This window comes from Sceloporus undulatus, chromosome 2 (genome assembly GCF_019175285.1).
Source record: "Sceloporus undulatus isolate JIND9_A2432 ecotype Alabama chromosome 2, SceUnd_v1.1, whole genome shotgun sequence".
NCBI lineage: Eukaryota > Metazoa > Chordata > Lepidosauria > Squamata > Phrynosomatidae > Sceloporus > Sceloporus undulatus.
In genome coordinates, this window is record NC_056523.1 from 57,055,295 (window position 1) to 57,074,268 (window position 18,974).

General features: G+C 40.8%; 1 protein-coding gene across 1 annotated transcript; it reads right to left on the minus strand.

Annotated features, from left to right (window-relative positions):
- Positions 1–6,807: 6,807 nt before the first annotated feature.
- Positions 6,808–14,605, minus strand: LOC121922924 (protein ATP6V1FNB-like). Its single transcript, XM_042452874.1, has 2 exons — positions 14,085–14,605; positions 6,808–8,570 (listed from the first exon to the last, which is right to left on the minus strand). Exons 1-2 carry the CDS (start codon positions 14,524–14,526, stop codon positions 8,452–8,454), a joined length of 561 nt encoding a protein of 186 aa, XP_042308808.1. The 5' UTR covers positions 14,527–14,605; the 3' UTR covers positions 6,808–8,451.
- Between the last annotated feature and the right edge of the window lie 4,369 nt (positions 14,606–18,974).

Genomic DNA, 18,974 nt, shown 5'->3' on the forward strand with positions numbered 1-18,974 from the left:
TGTAGCTCCATCCTATGGAATCCTGGGATCTGCCATTTTACAAGCTCTTTACAAGTTCTGCCCAAGAGTACAGGTACCTCAGAAAAATACAAATTCCAGGATTCTGTAGGATGGCATCATGGCAGTTAAAGAGGTGCCAAATTGCATTATTTCTACAGTATAGATGCACTTGAAATCAGCATCAAACCTGAATCTGGATAAAAACCTGGCTTCTACACAACACTCTAGCTCAAAGATGGCAAGAATTGCTTTTGTGGAGGCCATCACATCCAGAATCTCCTAGTGCTAATAGGAATTTTGACAAATGTAGTTCTACCTTTCAATTTGTACTCTAGGTACTCTGCTAAAATAGCTCCTGAGACATCTCAGCTCCTCAACAAATCAGTGTCAACTTTGCTTCTTAATATTCATGCATGTGCTGCAAATGAACCAAGTAGTAAAAATAATATTTGTTATGTTGTTTGTTTTTGTGTGCCTCCAAGTCATTTTTGACTCATGACCACCCCAATGAGCATCTGTCATAAGGTTTTCTTGACAAGTTTCTTCAGAGGGGGTTTACTATTGCCATCCTTTGAAGGTGAGAGAGTGTGACTTGCCCAAGGTCACTCAATGGGGGTTTTAGGTGCAAGTGGGGAATCGAACTCTGATCTTCAGAATTGTAGTCCAACATTCAAACCACTACAACATGCTGGCTCTCCCTATATTTGTTACACACTCTATGTAACAGGATTAAACACATTTATCATAGGAATCTAAGGCAATTTAAAAGTCAGTTTCTATTAATTCTCTAGGAAAATAAATACTATCAATTCTGACAAAACAAATTTAAAGATATTCATAAAACTGAGATTCTATTAGCTTGGTTTGATAAGCTTTTAAAAATAGGCAGCTCACTTTGGATTAAGATGATAGAAAACTATTTCAGCAGTGTGCTGATTCCTTTTTGGCCCAATCTCCGGAAATGTCTCTGGAAGCCATGCTCACACTGACCTTTGAGACCAATTCCTTCTTTCCCAGATCATGGCGGTTTCTTCTTAAAGATGAACTCCATTAGGAAACAAAAAGACTTCTCTGTAAAGTCAATCCTCATCTGAAACATGGGCTACATACAATAAGAAGACAATCTTTGCTGGAGCTGAGTGAAAGGTCTGCCAACTTACCATCCTGTTTCCTACAATGGACAGTCAAAGGTAACAGCACTCTCCTCTAAGCTTGATCTTCATTGCCTGGTATTCAGGGATATAAATATATATAGATATTTAGGGTTCCTGGAGTTTGCCAAAAAGGATTCCACTTGGTCCTAATATGTTGCCAATTAGCTTGGCCTGGTTCAAGTCATGACTTCATGGCTGCACTGGTGCAGTTGTGAAGGAGTTTAATGATGGTGGGAAAATAAAATTTCGTACATGCAGTTTTAGAAGGCAGAATGTTTTCTCAGTTATACTATCCATTCACTAGGTCAGTTCAATAAAGTGTTGTTGTTGTTGTTGTTGTTGTTGTTACATCTATCCCATCTATTCCTCAGTTTGGGACTCAAAGCTTAAAACAAATTTAAAACAACAGAGTTAAAAATTCCAAAATACAAAAGTTGAAAAGAGATCATTCTAAAAATTTAAAACCAGATTTTAAGAAACACCATTTAACAAGTGTACATGCACACACACACATGTGCACAAGTGTGCACACTCACACACATACTCTCACACACACAAACATACACTAGCACAATAATTAGCAAGATTCAATACGTTCTTTAGATGAGATGACCTTAGATAAGAATTATCAACAGGTGATATTCCTATATCACATTTCCTTCAATAGATTCACAGTTATACTCCACACAAATTCATCTTGATGAGAATCTTGGGAGGTAGGTCAGTCTGAGAAAGAGGAATGAACCTTGATCTGCCAAGTCTTGGCCTATGACTCTAAACCACTACAGCACACTCTGTGTGCTACTGGGTAGAAAAGTTAACAAGTTGTTACTGGCTCTGAATTCTTGGGTTGGACTATAAGTCAAGCAAACATACAAGAGACATATACTAGGAAGGCGAGCACCAAAATCAAAACCTGATGTTCTGATTTGGTCCAGCAACCATCACAAGTTGAATTGTACAACTCTGGCTAAGCCTTTACTGAGAGTACACAATAATATCAGCAACGTATCACATTGTGGGCTGAAATTTTCATCTCTAATTCCTATGTGGCCTCTTTGACAACATTCCTGTAGTAAATCATCCAACTAACAGTATATTTCATGTTATTATCAAATTTCAGTCAATTCATAAAATGAGACACAAGACATAACAACCTGACTGCACAAAATTATTCACATTTTGTGAAAAGGGAGCAACCTCTTAAGATACTGTATGTTAGCTCAAAGAAATTTATGATCTCGTTCACTAAATTTATTTTGCAGCACTCCGTTTTATGATATTTTGTTCTAGTCAAGTAGTCTCTGTGGAGCCGTGAGTCACAGGACCTCTTCAACTTCTCCAGCAAAAACAAATAAAAAAAGGTGGGGGGGAGAAAGGAAAGAAAGAAGGAGAGAAATGTTTATTGTCATCTAGGTTACAGGTCAAATAGAAAAAATAGCAGAAGCCACACTATCTATTACAGAGAATATACAGAATGACAAGAGAGTAATACAAGCTGTGTATGCAACACCATTTTTCTTAGCTCAGTGAAACATCTTTGGTTTTGGGGAATCTGAGCTTTCATTTAAAACACTCCTAACTGTGGAGACAGCCTGACAAAGCATACCTGTAAGGAGCCCTGGTGGCGCAGTGGTTAAATGCCTGTACTGCAGCCATTCACTCAAAACCACAAGGTTGCGAGTTCAAGACCAGCAAAGGGCCCAAGCTCGACTCAGGCTTGCATCCTTCCGAGGTCGCTAAAATGAGTACCCAGACTGTTGGGGGCAAATTAGCTTACTGTGCACCGCTATGATAAATAAATAAAGCTGGAATAGTGGTATATAAATAATTTTTTTTTAAAAAAAACCCTTTCAGCAGGAGTGATCCCAAAGCAGACTGAGTTTTTATTCAGACGGTGAAAATAGTCCCCATAGAATATGGGCTGAATCTTTGTTGTTCACATGTATTTCCAATGGACCCAAGTAAGTTTGAGAAGAGTGCCTAAAAATTAACTTAACCCAGGATAATCATTCTCAGGAGTTCCCCCCCTCCCTGAGTTTTCCTAAAAGATTCACATTGTCCGCTGTGTAAATAACCAATGCAAATGAACCCAGGATAAACCGGAATAAAACTCTGCATGTCTCAAACATGTTTTGAATACATCGGCATCATGAACTCCATCTTTGTTCAAGTGCTGACGCATGTGAGCAGCAGAACTTACAGATATGCACAGAGGGGCCATTCAGACTACCTTTTGTACTGAATTGTAACCCAGATTAAAAGTTGGAAGTTCCCATTGGCACCAGTTTAAACACATCAGAATTAGGGTCTTGCACACTCGAACCACAGCAAATCCCCCTTAGAGCGTTTTTTCCGAAAGTGGATTATTTCCTGTGTCTTTTAGGAAAACCCATTTCTTCCCTGCTGCTGGCAAATGTGAACTTGGCCCCGGTCATGATTGGATCAAGTTCAGGGGAGGCATTTAGGTTAGAGGGAGGCAGAGGGTGGAACATGCTTCCCCTCTCGCAGGCAGCTCTCTCCTCTCTCTCTCTCTCTCTCTCTCTCTCTCTCTCTTGTAATTTTATTTTTGACAGATTATGCGAATGCTTGTTCTACAGATTGATTCATATTGATAGAAAGTGTCTACTTGTGCTACATTTCCCTTTTCGTTTGCTTGCTGCCGACACGGCACCTCACTTTGCAAGTGGCCTTTTTTAAAAATTATTTTTGTGTGTGTAATATGCGAATGCTACAATGCAAATGTTACAAATGTTTCCCTTTCAATTTGACAAATTGATACAATGTGTGAATGCTTGTGCTACATGTGTGTATGTAAGGAGAGGTGGCATTCTGGGGTGGCAATCGGAGGGAAAGCAGATGCAGAGATGGCATTCAGGTGGCCTCCCTTGCAAGTGATATTTGTTATTATTATTATTATTATTATTACGACAGATTACGCTAATGCTTTGGGCTGGAAGGGAAGGGAAGAGCATCCAAAGAGGAGGAAATGCTGGGCTGGAAATGAAGGGGAAGCTAGAGGCTGACATTCAGAGGGAAGACTGTGGAAACATGACTTTGGGGAGGTCACACTTTCTCAGCCTCAGGGGAAAGACAATGGCAAATCTCCTTGGAACCAATCTTGCCAAGAAAACCCCAGGATGGGGTTATTTTAGGGTTGCCATAATCTGTAATCACCCAAATACACACAACACACACATACACCTGGAGGTTTTTAAATTTGACAAGTTGGCAGAATATGTGCACACTGCCACCAGTTGTTTTTTTTTAAAGGAGGGGGGAAAGCTCTCATTCGGTTGGCCAATGGCTGTAGGATATGTCACCTTTGACGAAAGCGGAAGAGTATTTGATTGACAACAAAGGAGGCTCCATTTTAAAGCAGTAGCGCAAATGTGAACTTCAGAGGGGCAAACTGCATCGATCAAGGTAAAGGGTAATGGGCACTTGTAACTGGGCTGATTCAGTATGGGGGCAACCGGATCTACCCAGTTCTATCCAGTGCAAATGGGCTAGTGAGAATGGGGCCAGAGATGCAGTTCTGATTTAAAAAATAGTGTGGACAACAAAACAGGAATCTGTGAGAGATTATTCTGATAGTTGCACTAAAAAACATCTGAATGACCCCATATAATCCACTTTGTTTAAATCTGACATTGTTATGCCAGACGAGGCGGAGTGGTAAAACAACAAGGCTTTTATTCAGCCAGTTTTGGTTGTAATGTGGCAGCTGGGAGGAATGGATAGTTGTCAAAGCTTTCAGAAGAAGAGAATAGACTCATCTATTCTAGGGAATGAGAAATATATTGAGGATCTGGAAACAAGTCTGACCCAGGCAGGCAACAGCAGGGACTCACAGATTAGTTCATCACTCCATACCTGAGCTGCACTCTGAATAAGATACAAGAAACCCTGTATGTGTGTCCTCACAGACTGTTTTAAAGAAACCAAGGCATCCTCACAAGTCAATCAAAATCACAGAGCCTCCCATCTCTAATGGTTGTGTCTGCCTTTACCATTTGCCAGCTGTTAATTATCCCGACAACAAGGGACATATTAATGTCTGATTTAACAAGCAATTATGGCTATAAATCCTCATGGTCTGCTTTTATCATTATACAGACAGCAGAGCTATGGTCCCATTTTCCTCAGTGAGAATGACTAAGTCAAAGATAGCAATGTGATAGCTCAACAAGGAGATGATTTCTTACAGCCAGACTGTTGGCTGACCCAGATGGGTGTTGTTTACTCAAAGGCAGCTGCTCTCCAAAGCCTTAGGCAGTAGTTTTTCACACTTCCGCTACCAAGAGATGAGATGTTAGGAATAGCAAGTTTACTACAACCAACCATGGTTCAAGGGGTCAGAGTGGGGGGACTTTTTGATTATCAGGATAAGCCATCACATCAGCCACCATCCTCAGACTTTATCCACTTCACAGTTCCTTGGATGTCTCAGTTCCCTCTAAATTAGCTAATAGCTGATATCCTCATACTAGTTGGGAAAGGGGATGGAATTGACTTTTTCCCAGCAACAATATGCTGTTGTAAACTTCATGTGTAATTCAAAGTGCATTGGGGGAAGTTTGGTCCTGAATGTATAGTTAAGATCCATTAGTTTCACAAAAAACCCTCTCCCTGTGAAGATGAAAATTGTTATTGCTGGTTTGTAGATGAACAAAAGCTGGAACAAGTTGCTTCCAATATTGTATTCTTTTGGAGGGCACGACTGTCACGATGAGTGCCTGCACTTCAAAATTCACTATGATATCATTGGTCAGGACTAGTCTCTGGCACAATCTATCGTAGAGATATGCTCCCTTGTTTTTTATGTAGTTCTCCAAAAAATAATAGTTACAAATTTGCAGCCCTTTAGGAATTTCAAATGAACCTCATCTTTTGAGTGTAAATCGATTCACCTGGCTGGCATGCTTGTGGCTGATGCTTTGCTTTTAATTCATTGTTATTGCTGGTACTCAAGATCTTTCTGCTTGCTAAGGGTCACCAGAAAGGGAACAGCTGCAGTCTGGATAAAAAATATACCACTAGAACAACTGCAGCCACCCTCTAAACATGCTCCAAAATGCACTGTGTGTGTGTATGTACCTTCAAGTTGCCTGCCAACTTATGACAACCCCTTGCATTTCATAGGATTTTCTTAGGCAAAGAATATTCAGAGGTGGTTTTGTCAGTTCCTTTTTCTGAAATATGGCCTCCAACAACTGGTATTCCTTAGTGGTCTGATATCCAAGTACTAACCAGGGCTGACCCTACTTCCAAGATCATACAGGATCTGGTGCATTTAGAGTATTGAGGCCCTCCAAAATAACTGACACACAATATATGCAGTATTATACTGTATATACTCATGTACAAGTCGACCTCATGTATAAGTTGATGGAAGGTTTTAGAGCCAAAATCATGGGTTTTGATATGACCCATGGATAAGTTCAGGGTAAAACTTAGAGGAGGAGAAGGTTTTAACATCAGATTGAGAAGAAAATGAAGTGGAGAGAAATGGGGTTGTTTGGTGGTCAGAAAGATCCAGTGGAGGAGGAAGATGAGAAGAAAAGTTTTTAACATCGAATTGAGAAGAGTCTCTCTCTCTCTCTCTTCTGCCTTGCAGCTCTTTCAGAAATTACTGCCAAGGCATGGAGAGTGGTGCATTGGGGCTGCTTTTTTAGGACCTTTCTAAGCAGTATTACTATTTGTTGTTGTTAACTGCCCTCCAGTTGATCTGGCCCCATGGCGACTGTAGTGACCCATATATGTCGAGCTCAGATTTTAGAGTCAATTTTGGGCATAAATTCTTTGACTTATAGTTGGAGCATATCTGGTATATGGGTTTTTACTAGAAGCCAAATGGAATAAACTCATGCAGTTAAACTTTCAACATATGAGATGGCATGTCTCATTTGGAAGAGATGATAACTTTTGTTAAAATTGGAAGTACGTAGGAGGAAAAGAGGACAACTGCACTAAAGGGGGGAAGGCACAATCACAGAAGTCACTGCTCTGAGTGTGCAGACCTGAGCAGGCTGTTCATACCATTAGTCAAGCCTGATCTGAAGGCATGTAAGACCAGCAACACAGATGATATATGCAGACTTGAGACTCAACTAGGATGGACAAAACATATGGCCCTCAAGGCCCTTTTACTGCCCGTAGTCTCCCAAAACCATGCTCTTGAACCTTGTCAGGAAACCAGGAATTCTCCTTTTTAAAAAGCAGGAAACACCCATGTTGATGTTTGGGGTTTGTTTGGTTTTCTACCATTTCCCACCAAAATTTGGGTGGGAAACCATCATAATTTAGTATTTCTGGTCTGCTGCCCAAATTTGGTTGCAGTTTTCTGCCCAACTTCAGCAGCGCAGCAGTCGTGGGAGTGTAGTCAACAATGACTACAGCCAAGAATTCACAGTACCTTGTTCTGTGACTGAGAGACCGCATCTCCCCATACAAACCTGCTAGAGCCCTAGGATCTTCAGGAGAAGGCTTTCTCCCAGTACCACTACCATAACAGGCTTGCTTGGTGAGGACACAAGAGAGAGCTTTGGAACTCCCTTCCATGGAAGGCTAGGTTGGTCCCCTCACTCCTTGCCTTTCGTCGGCAAGCAAAAACATTTTTATTTAAGCAGACTTTTTAACATGTATTCAGGACTGAGTGGTTTTTTATATGGTGTGTGTGTTTTAGTTATGTATTTAATTTTTGTATGTTTTTGTAGTAATTTTATACTATTTTAACTAGATTTGTTTTTAAATTTTTATTGTGATGTTTTGATGTTTTTGTCTTGTGAGCTGCTTTGGGTCCCTTTTTAGGAGAAAGGAAGAATAGAACTGAAATAAATAAATAAATAAAAATGGCCCCCATTGAGCAATAATCTTGTGTGATTGTTCCCTTATGTGGTAGGAGCAGATGTTGTATAACAGGACACCTTGTATGGTGGCCTCCTGTGCATCATCACAGTTCTTTTACAGGGATCCATATTGTATGAACAATGTAGCTCCATCATCATTGCATTACAGTCTAGGATGCAGGAATTTGGCTATTGTGTATTAAAAAGACAATAAGACAGCAGCAACCTTTAAATCTGAAAGTTAATTATGAGGTTGACACCAAATTAGTCATGCATAGAGGAGACCTATTGAAATAACAAACACCCTCTTCATTTTCATGGGTCTACTCTACTCTGTTCTAAATCTACGGCCAAATCAAAGAGTCTGCATGATCCAATACCAGAACAAATATTCATGTCAAGGCAGAACTGTAGAATTATTTCCACATTTCAACCAGTATTAATATTCATGACAGCTTGTCAGTTTTTGAAGGATGATAGAAAATTCCATTTTTGAAGTAGAAAGTATCCTTTACAATTCGGGATTTGCCATAAATTGGAGTTCTGATGTCTTTAACAGCATCTCCTGTGGAAAAAAGGGATATCATTAATTATAAGGCAGAATAGGTAAGTCATAAAAATAGTGATGATTATGATGTCAATGAATGGAGGTAGTGCAATGTAGTGGTTTCACTGTTGCCCAAGAATAGTGGAAGACCAATGCTGGGATCTCTACTCAGTCATAAAAAGCCCAGTGAGCAACCTTGGGGAAGGCTTTATCTAAATCTTAAAGGAAGTAAATGGCAAATATCCTCTGAATAAATCCTGCTAAGAATTTAGGATAAGTATAAAGTTGCCATAAGTCAGAGTAAACTTGAAGGCACATAGCAACTATAAGTTATTGGTATTAGTATCCCAAAGTTCTTTAAATGCAAGCCTTTTGGTTTTATACCAAAGTGCATACAAATAATATTTTTAAAATACAGTGCTAAAGTGGAAGGCAGTAGGAAAAGAGAAAGACAACATTACAAATGGGCTGATTCAGGGGGAGAGGGAAAGCCATGCTCCTGAATTTGTAAGACCTGAGCAGGAGAAATTGCCTCTAAATGTCTTTTCCCAAATCGCAGGGTTTCACAGGAGGCAGCCATAGCATTAAAAGTGTAATAGTAATGCTATAAGATTGTGGTGTGGAATTGCTGATAATACCAGAAGATGGGACTCCCAGGTCAGAAGTACAGTGGACCCTTGTTATATGCTGGGGTTTGGTTCCAAGATCCCCTGTGTATAACAAAATCCATGTATGCTCAAGTCCCATTAAATATAATGACATAGCAAAATGGTGTCCCTTATAAAAAAAAATGGAAAATCAAGGTTTGATATTTGAAATTTATACTTTTTGGAACATTTTCAATCTGTGGATGCTTGAATCCGTGTATAAAAAAGGGCCAACTGTAATTCAGTGAGCTACTGAGATAGAGCAAAGGACAACTATGAGGCTAACGATACAACCAAACGTAAGCCAAAAAGACATTCATGTGTTGACGTGCTCAGAGGTGAAAGGGAATCCTGGGATTTGCAGTTTAGGAAAGGACATTTAGAATTTTCAACCAGAGTACTCTCAGGCCTCACTAAACTACAAACCCCAGAATGCCACAGGAAAGCAGCCTTAGCAGTAAAAGGGATAATAGTGCTGTAACAATGTAGTGCAGTATTGTCCTATGTCTTGTTTCATTTTGGATTGTCTCATCATTGGGCTTTCCTGGCAAAAGACACTCAAAAGGGATTTACCATGAAAGCATGGTACTGCAGTTGCCTCTGAGAGATCCTCCACCAGTGTCACCCTCCTCACGACTGCTGCTGATATGGGAGACCCTACCAACAGCACTGCTATCGTCAGCATAGCCCCTTGCCTCACAGGAGCATGCAATTCCACCACAGTGAAAAGGTAGTGCCATATTGTTGTTTGTTGTTGTGTGCCTTCAGGTCATTTCCAGTTTAGGATGACCCTAAGGTGAACCTACCACGGGAGTTTTCTGGTTCTGAGATCATGTAATTCTCCCAAAGTCACCCAGTAGGTTTCCATGGTCAAGCAGGGAATCGAATCCTGGTCTCCAGAATTGTAGTCCAACACTCAGACAACTACATCACCGCTTGTTAATTTCCTTCATCTTCCTCTTCCTCTTCCCCTCCTGTTCCTCCCTATTGAATTTTCAACTGTACATTCCTTGGGGCACAGGTCTTTCTTTGTTATTGAGAAAAGGTATGGTGTAGTGGTTTGAGTGTTGGCCTGTGACTCTAGAGATCAATGTTCCCTTCTTGGCCATGACACCCACTGGGTGACCTTGGGCAAGTCACACACTCTCATCCTCAGGGAAAGGCAATGGCAAACCTCTGAACAAATCTTGCCAAGAAAACGCATGATAGGTTCGCCTTAGGGTTACCATAAGTTGAGAACGACTTGAAGGCACACAACAAGAACAAAACATTTGTTGCTGTATAAAATGTCATGCACATTGAGGGTACTATATTTTTTAAAAAATAGCTTTGTCTAAATGTTTCCTATATCATCAAATGGCTTAGGTTTGGGTATACAAACAACCAGACGAAGTGCATCATGTTATAATGTTTCAGTTGCATCTCTTGGAAGATGAACTTGTTTGAACACATTTTGAGTACAGAACCAACAGTCAACAGATGTGATTTTCAGATTCCCTTGCAAAACAGTCACACCCTGTCAGTTGATAAGGAACGAGAGCAATAAATGTGTCACTCATTTCCTGGCTTGTGCTGAAATCTGAATCGGGCATATAACGGCCACCACTGACATACAACCCCTGAGTTCGCCATCTGTAGCTGGAAGAATGACATGGTCTGTCTGCACAAGCCTTCAGTACTTGCAGTTTAGGAACCCTGGTGTTAACTGATGAGGGGCCCAAAATCCTGCTGTAACTACTAATCTTTTCAAGAGAAACTGAGTGAGCGGAAGATCTCCTTTCTGATCTGAAAATCTATTTACGGAGATGGTTTCTTAATTCCATTACAAGCAATCCATGAGACTCTTTAACACTGCACAATTAATGTTTACACTTCAATATCAGTTTAATAATAATAATAATAATAATAATAATAATAATAATAATATTTATATTTTCCCGCCTCTCCCAATGGATCGAGGCAGGATTACAACCGTAAAAACTTAAACTTGTACACCGCTTTGATCAAAAATTGGAAAAGCGGGATATAAATAAACTATTTATTATTATTATTAAAATAGCCACAAAACAACATTAACATCCAATTTACACACAGTAAAACAACAAATCACTTAAAAACCTAAAAACTCAATTCAAGACAATAAAAACATTGTTTAAAATGTACAATTGCGATCAGAAGTGGGATTTTTTTCCTTAAGTTCTTTATAAGAGGTCAGGTGGGTAAACCGGCCAGAAGAGATCCATCTTTAGTGCTTTCCTGAAGACATCCAAGGTGGTGATAAGACGGATCTCCTCCCACAAGTTGTCCCATAACTTGGGGGCCATGGCTGTATACACTCTGTGGGAAGTTGTTATTAGCCTGACCTTTGAGTAATCTAATAGATTCTTCCCAGATGTTTTGAGAGTGCAGGTGGATTGTGTAGGGAGAGGCGTTCCCTCATGTAGCTCGGGCCCAAGCCATATAGGGCTTTAAAGGTAATAACCAACACTTTGTATTGCACTTGGAAGCTAATTGGCAGCCAATGTAGAGATTTTAGAACTGGTGTTATGTGGTCTGACCTAAGTGTTCTGGTGACCAATCTGGCTGCCGTGTTTTGAACTAACTGAAGCTTCCAAACTTGGTACAAAGGTAGCCCCATGTAGAGCACATTACAGAAATCTAAACGAGAAATTACCAGTTCATGTACCACTGTTTCAAGGTACTTTTTGTCCAGGTAGGGACGCAGTTGGCGTATCAGCCAAAGCTGATACCAAGCACTCCTAGCCATCACATCCACTTGAGATGATAACTGTAGAAATGAATCCAGGAGTACTCCCAAACTGAGAACTTTGTCCTTTAGGGGAAGTGTGACCCCATCTAGGAGTGGTGGACAAATCTCCATCCCCGGACTTAGGGAAGGATGTTTAGATTTCTCAGCCAGAAAACTCCTGCAGTGTCTCCCCAAACTACAAAGCCCAAGACTCCACAGAATGTTGTCATGGCAGCTACAGTTGAAAATAGTACTATAATTGTGTAGAAAGGGCCCATAGTCTGAACTGGAAAGGTCATCAGATCACAGCGATGTGGAATGAGGAGGCACTCCTGGTCCAACCATGGGGTACCGGTGGCTTCCATTGAACAAAACTCTGCTCACAAAACAATAATGCACAAAATAGTAGGTCAGTATCACTGCAAAGAAAAGATACACAAGCTTAGCACATGAACCTGGATAGCCAACTTTCCTCCCTCTCGTCTGTAATGATAGCAGACTATGCAGAATTTCAGCCACTACAGGCTGTCCCATCATTTCATGTTTAAAAGCTTCACCTGCTGAGTTTTCTGCTTGCCAAAGACATGGATTTTTTTAAAAAAATTATATGAATAGGACATATATATATAATGGAAACTCAAGAAATTATACCCACATGTGCTTTATATTAAGGACATTATCAGTCCCATGGAAGGAAAATGTAATATTATCCAGACCCTGTAGTAAAAAAAACCACCTTGCTTTTAGCTTGCTTCTGTATATTAAACAAGAATCCCTAGCCTGGGACACCCTCTGCTGGGATATTTCCTATCATATGAATTTCATAGAGTTTTCATAGGCAAAGGATGCTCCGAAGTGGTTTCTTTTTTGCCAGTTCCTTCTGAAATTTAGGCTATATCACTTGGTGTTCATTGGCAGTCTCCCATCCAAGTATTAACCAGGTCTGACCCTGCTTAGCTTCCAAAATGAGACAGAATCTGCTTTGAATTAATATATGAAAAGAGGGACACCAATCTCTGCCCCGTCATTTTGCTTTTATGGAAAGCAACAAGTCTAAAGAGAAGCTCCTGTCTGTGTGCATAGCCTCCATGTGAGCAGGAACCCTTATTTTCCAGCATTCATGCTCACATGGAGGACACACCACATGAATATGAACGTCTCATCTTCAGAGACATTGCTTTCCATGCAAAGAAAGCAAAAATGGAGGTGGTAGGGGTTAAACCATCCCTTTTTCACAAGTTGATTCAAACTGGGCTTCTGTAATGACGTTTGCACAACAAACCAAGAGAAAGAACCACGAAAGATCCCTTGATATTTGTAACTGCCACTAAATACCTTTTTTAAAAAATCAGCTTGCTACATGCCTCTCCAGTTTAAGGTCAACAGATTGAAAACTGGAGACAGTCCCTGAATCGTTAATGGTTGTGTAGAAGAAGGAAATGTTTGTTGTTACCTGGTTCTGTGATCAGCCATTTCTATTGAAATCTACTCTTCTACACAATCATTTAAGGTACAATTCAAAGACATAGCCATGTTAGTCTGGAAAATCAGTATTCAAGGGAATCTTGTAGCATCTTTGAGGCTAACTGAAAAATAGAAATTGGTAACATGAGCTTTTGTAGACTTGAGCCTACTTCCTTAGATGCTCACGTCTACGAAAGTTCATGCTACCAACTTCTTTCACTTAGACTCAAAAGTGCTGCAAGACCCTTTTGCACACTGATTCAAGGTACAGGACCCCTCTCCAGTTTTCACTCTAGCACCCTACATGTTGTAAAAACAATGTGATAATCAACCAAGAATGCATCTCCAGTAAACCAAACAGGACTTCAATACTATTTTAATTGCCATGGCTCCATCCTATGGAAACCATGGATTCGTAGTTTACTAGGAATTTTAATAATTTAATAATAATTTGTTTTATTTATATACCGCTATTCCAAAGATCATAGCGGTGAACAGCAAGTAAGCTAATTAGCAAGTATTTTCTGGTCCAGAATTTTCTTTCCCCCTGAAGTGTAGCATTGGAGCTCTCCAGCTGACTTCACCAGACAACAGCACCCAGATTTCTATAATTGCAAAGGGACATCAAACTGCTACTATGGCGTAGTGCAGATGCACATTGTTTCCACATACCTAAGCGCCAACCATAGTCCCAGGATGACAGGATGGGGTAATAAAACTTTTCCTCAGGGCTCTTCCTCTTCCTCTCTTTGAGGTAGTGTTGCCTCCCCTTGCCCTCATGGGAGAAGCCCTGGTACAGCAGTTGCACTGTCTCTGCCGTTGGGGGCCTCATCTCGGGCAGAGGCTCCTGAAGGCTGGCATCATCTTCTCTTTCTGGTGGCTTCTTTCCTTCATTCTTTTGCACAGTTATTTCTTCACAGGGAGAAGAATTCCCACCATCATCTGGAGGGCGGATAGCAGGCAAGAAGCTCTTTTTCTGAGAAATCCCATAGTTAGGCACCTGCCGGGGGTATTTGGACCCATACTTGACCTTCCAGCTGACTCTGCAGAAGGCCTCCTTGTTAACCAGTTCCCTCCATCCATCCTGCTCCTGTGTGGTTAGCAGTCTTCTCATGGCCTCAGAAGGATGGCTAGAGCCAGTGTAGTGACTAGTGTGTGTGTGCCTGGTATATGTGAACTCTGCTTGTTTCTGGTGTCCAAGGAAACCTGCACAAAAAGGCCAGTCAAGCTAAGCTCAAATTACAGTAGCCACCAAACTGGCTGGCAGCTTACAGGGTTCTGTTTTCTTTCCTCCCTCCCCATTCTCAGCATTACACTGCTGTTGTGAGACATAATAAAAGCTGCTTTTGAGAAGGTTTTTAGTGGGATGCTGAGAAGAACTGAGTTTGTCACTAGAACGGCCTCACAGATTACCTTTCAACCCAGTTGGCATGCTGTGACTGCAGGACTTATAAATCAAAGTGAAACCACTTCCTCCCTCCTTATTTTTGCACCTCCATTGGTGCTGACCTATAAGGAATATATTGTCACAGAGGGAGAAAAGTTTAAAAGCATTTAACTAACACACATTTGGAAATGGGTGGAATTGGTAGTACATAAGTTGTACATAAGCAAGGAATGGATTTGCCCAAGGGGATTGCCCTGGTTTTAACCTGTGCTGGCCTGGAACTGGCCGAAAGGAAAGTAAAATGAAACTAATGGGAAGGGACAAATTGTTAGATTCACCACAGCCGTTCCATTCCCTCCCTTAAATGAATGAAAACTGGCTATATGCCCTGCTCAAACACACCCCAGGAGTTGTGAGTACAAAGTAGGCCAGTTTTACTAGTTGTCACTGTAACCTATGTTTTAAAACATTCAAACATCTTCAGAAAGTCTCCTTTTTGCATACAGTAGTCATTGTGATTGCTAGGAAGTAACACAATAAGGGGATAAACTTTTTCCAAGGAATGTAGATGCACACATACACACACAGAGAGAGAGAGAGAGACAGAGAGAGCAGCCACTGAGTGAAAAGTTAAATACATGCAAATATATCTGTATCTGTCTTGTCCTGTAGTGTTCATTTGAAAAAAATGCCCTTTAAAGCTAAGTATAGAAGTAAATTCAAGAGCGTGTGTAACCAGAGAGATGGGGGATGCAGCTGTACCGAATAGAGAAAAATGTCAGACCAGTCATTTGGTTTCTTTCTTTAATGCTTTAATCACAGTGCGAGTACTACCACACCCAAAATGAAATGGGAAAATCTTAGACTTTGGGAGTTAAGCAAGCCATCATTTAAAAGATATAAATACCAGGGCCTCCACCCCAGATTTGCAAAGTATCCAGTGATGTAAAGAAGGAAGAAAATATTATGAACAACAGATCCATAACGCTTGACTTTCAATCAGTCTTGGGCCAAGGTGTGGTATTGCAAAAACAATACAGGCATTCAATGCAGGTTAGCTCTGGGGCACAAGATCAACTTGTGATGCCCATGGCTCAGTGTCCTTCAGCATTTCAGTGCCATCCCCTGTTTATTGAGAGCTTCTTCCCAGATGTGGGGACTCTCTTCTCTTTTTGACAAACAATTATACTCCAAATGCATTGAATGTATTAAGAAATTGCATAGTAATTGGGCTGTTAATAACATAAAAGATGTACTGCTCACATGTATAAGAGGATGTCAATGGCAAACCCCCTCTGAAGAAATGTTGCCAAGAAAACCCCATGATAGATTCTCATTGGGGTCAACATAAGTCGGAAATGACTCGAAGGCACCCAACAACAATAATAAATTACTCAAATATGACTGTATAAATTACCTTTAAATGCAGCTTAAGGCAGCCCACTCTGGAACTGTTGTTGCCATGGGGGGCGGGGGAGACTGAAGCTGAAATATAGAATATACATAAGGATATTTATCAACACTTATTTCCATGTATTGATGCACCTGTTGTTCCAGGTCTTGTGAAATTTGTTTAGTCAAATCAAAAGCTGCAATAACCCAAACGAAGAAACATTATGAATCATAAATTGTTGATCAGGCCCTTCAGTAAAGCTCAAATTAAGGCTACATCTGTGTGGCAGTTTGACACCACTTTAACTTCCATGGTTCTGTCCTTTGAAATCCTGGGATTTGTAGTTTGTTGTGGCATCAGAGCTGTCTGACAGAGAAGGTTAAATACCTTACAAAACTACAAATCCCAGAGTTCCATAGCATTGAGCCATGGCAGTTCAAGTGATGTCAAACTGCACTATTTCTGCAGAGCAGATGTAGCATAGGACTTTGGTTTTTTGAGACAAAATATATTTATGCTACCATGTGATATTTTTTCTTAGTAATGCAATGGGCTCTTTTGAACACAATGAACTCTTTCACTGGAGGTTTTTAAGCACAGGCTGGATTGTCATCTGTCATAAAATCTTTAGCTCCAGACACCTCCATTGGCAGTTCTTTTCCAGCTCTGCCTTTCCATAAATCTAGTAGTGCCACCATGTAATTTTTGCTGCAGATCCATTCCTTTATCCAGGCCAGGTCTAGATATTTTGGGGGGGGGGGGGGGGGGGAAAAAAAAACCCACTTTATCCAGGATAATCTATATTGGGGTTTCCCCCAAGTTTTTAAAAAAGATCTGCATCGTTGGTAGCGTGAATAACTAATGCAAATAGACCCGGGATAAAACACTGCATACCTTGAACATGTTCTGGATGTATTTGCATCATCGACTCTTTATTCGAATGCTTGCACATGTGAGCAACCAAACTTGCAGAGATGCTGTTCCATCGTGTGAATTATAATCCCAGAATGCACAAGTGAAATTATTCGCATTGCCACACACCAAAAAAAAGTGATGTCTGAATGACCCCCTTTGAATAATAATCTGTGTTATTGATCCCTGAGACAATGGAAGCAAGTAGAAGGACCTACAAGCCCCCTGTGTGATATAATGCTTAATTCACACCCATATACCATACTGCCATGTCTGGCTATGTATATGTGCACTATGGGGCATGAATAGTTCAGTCACCTAGCTGTTTTCATCTGCTGAGTATGATCTTGCAAGAGAAGTATAATGCCCATGTTCCCCTATTGACTAGAACAGGCCTCTTTGAGAAACAGGAAGATACTGAACAGTCACTTCAGTTTCTTAAAGGGAACTTTCCTGACCCTAATCCCCAAGTTTAAAGTGGGTGGGATTAGTTTTAGAGAAGAAATAATAGGCTTCTTTCCATGTTGTAGGGAAATGTGAAGGGTGTTGGGTTGGATTCATGGTGGGACACACTTTGCCCAGCTTTTGCTCTGATGAGCATTTTGATATATCTGTAATGCTAATGCAGCAGGCAATTTTGTTGTTCTGGCCTTTTTTCATTGAGAATCACAATTGCTCTAGAAAACAAACTGCATCCTTCCCAAGGCTCCTGGCAGTGTTACCTTTTTGTTGCTTTCTTCTTGTGGGTAACTGTCCTTGAGTTGGCCTCGACTTATGGCGGCCCCATGGATGAGACATCTCTAAGAATCCCTGTTTTGATGGAGTTAAATTTCTATTACCTGCCATTTATTGCCTTTTCTTCCTGTCCCCACATGGCCAAGAATGGCCTCTGCCTGCATTGATAACCCTCCAGACCATCTTAACTGGCAACAGAAGTAACATCTCAGACAAACATAGGCCTGTGACTCTAACATTATCAGTTTTCCTCTGTATGATTTTTAACATCTTTCCCTGATGAAGCCAATGAAACTTCGAAAGCTTGCATGGTGTATTTTGTGCATTTTGGCTGGCCAATGAAGGTATCACTCCTTTGTAGAATTTGTTGTATTTGGCCCTTAGTGGCACTGTTAATTCTTGGAGTTTGTGGCTTGCAGTGTATGAAGGTTCAAAGGTGGGTAAAAATGGTTCCTGAATTCACAGATGTTGCTCAGCTCCACTTTAAATAATAATAATAATAATAATAATTTATATACCCCGCTTCTTCCAGGGATCGAAGCAGGCTTACAACATTAAAAATACAATACAGTTCAACACACAATAAAATCCTAATACTGGATTACACATCCCTGTCATCTTCTGGTCTTGGAGGGAGTGAAAGGACAGGCCCAACGCCTTCGGGCCTGCAGAGGAAGAACCCTCCCTCCCTCCTTCCAACTGTCATCTCCTGGCCTTAGAGGGAGCGAAAGGACAGGCCCAACACCATCAGGCCTGAAGAGGAAGAGCCCTCCCCTCCCTCCTTCCAACTGTCATCTTCTGGCCTGGGAGGGAGTGAAAGGACAGGCCCAACGCCATTGGGCCTGGCCTCAATTAAGAAAAAGAGCCCTCCCTCCGGTCCATCTGCCTTGGTCCAGGCCTCAGAGGGAGAGAAGAATGCTGGACCTGATCCCCTCCCCCCCCACCATTCCCTTCTCCTTTTGCGTCGTGTCTTTTTAGATTGTAAGCCTGAGGGCAGGGAACCATCTATTATCCCCTCTGTTGTAAGCCACCCGGATTCCCAGTGATTGGGCGGCATATAAATAAATCCTATATTATTATTATTATTATTATTATTATTATTATTATTATTATTCCTTAAAATATTCAAACATCA

Excerpts from the sequence above, each read along its gene's own strand:
- LOC121922924 (XM_042452874.1), bottom strand. The coding sequence starts at position 14,526 with ATGAGAAGACTGCTAACCACACAGGAGCAGGATGGATGGAGGGAACTG. Across the intron at positions 8,571-14,084 it reads GGACTATGGTTGGCGCTTAG|GAGATGCTGTTAAAGACATC; the intron begins GTATGTGGAAAC and ends TTTTTTCCACAG.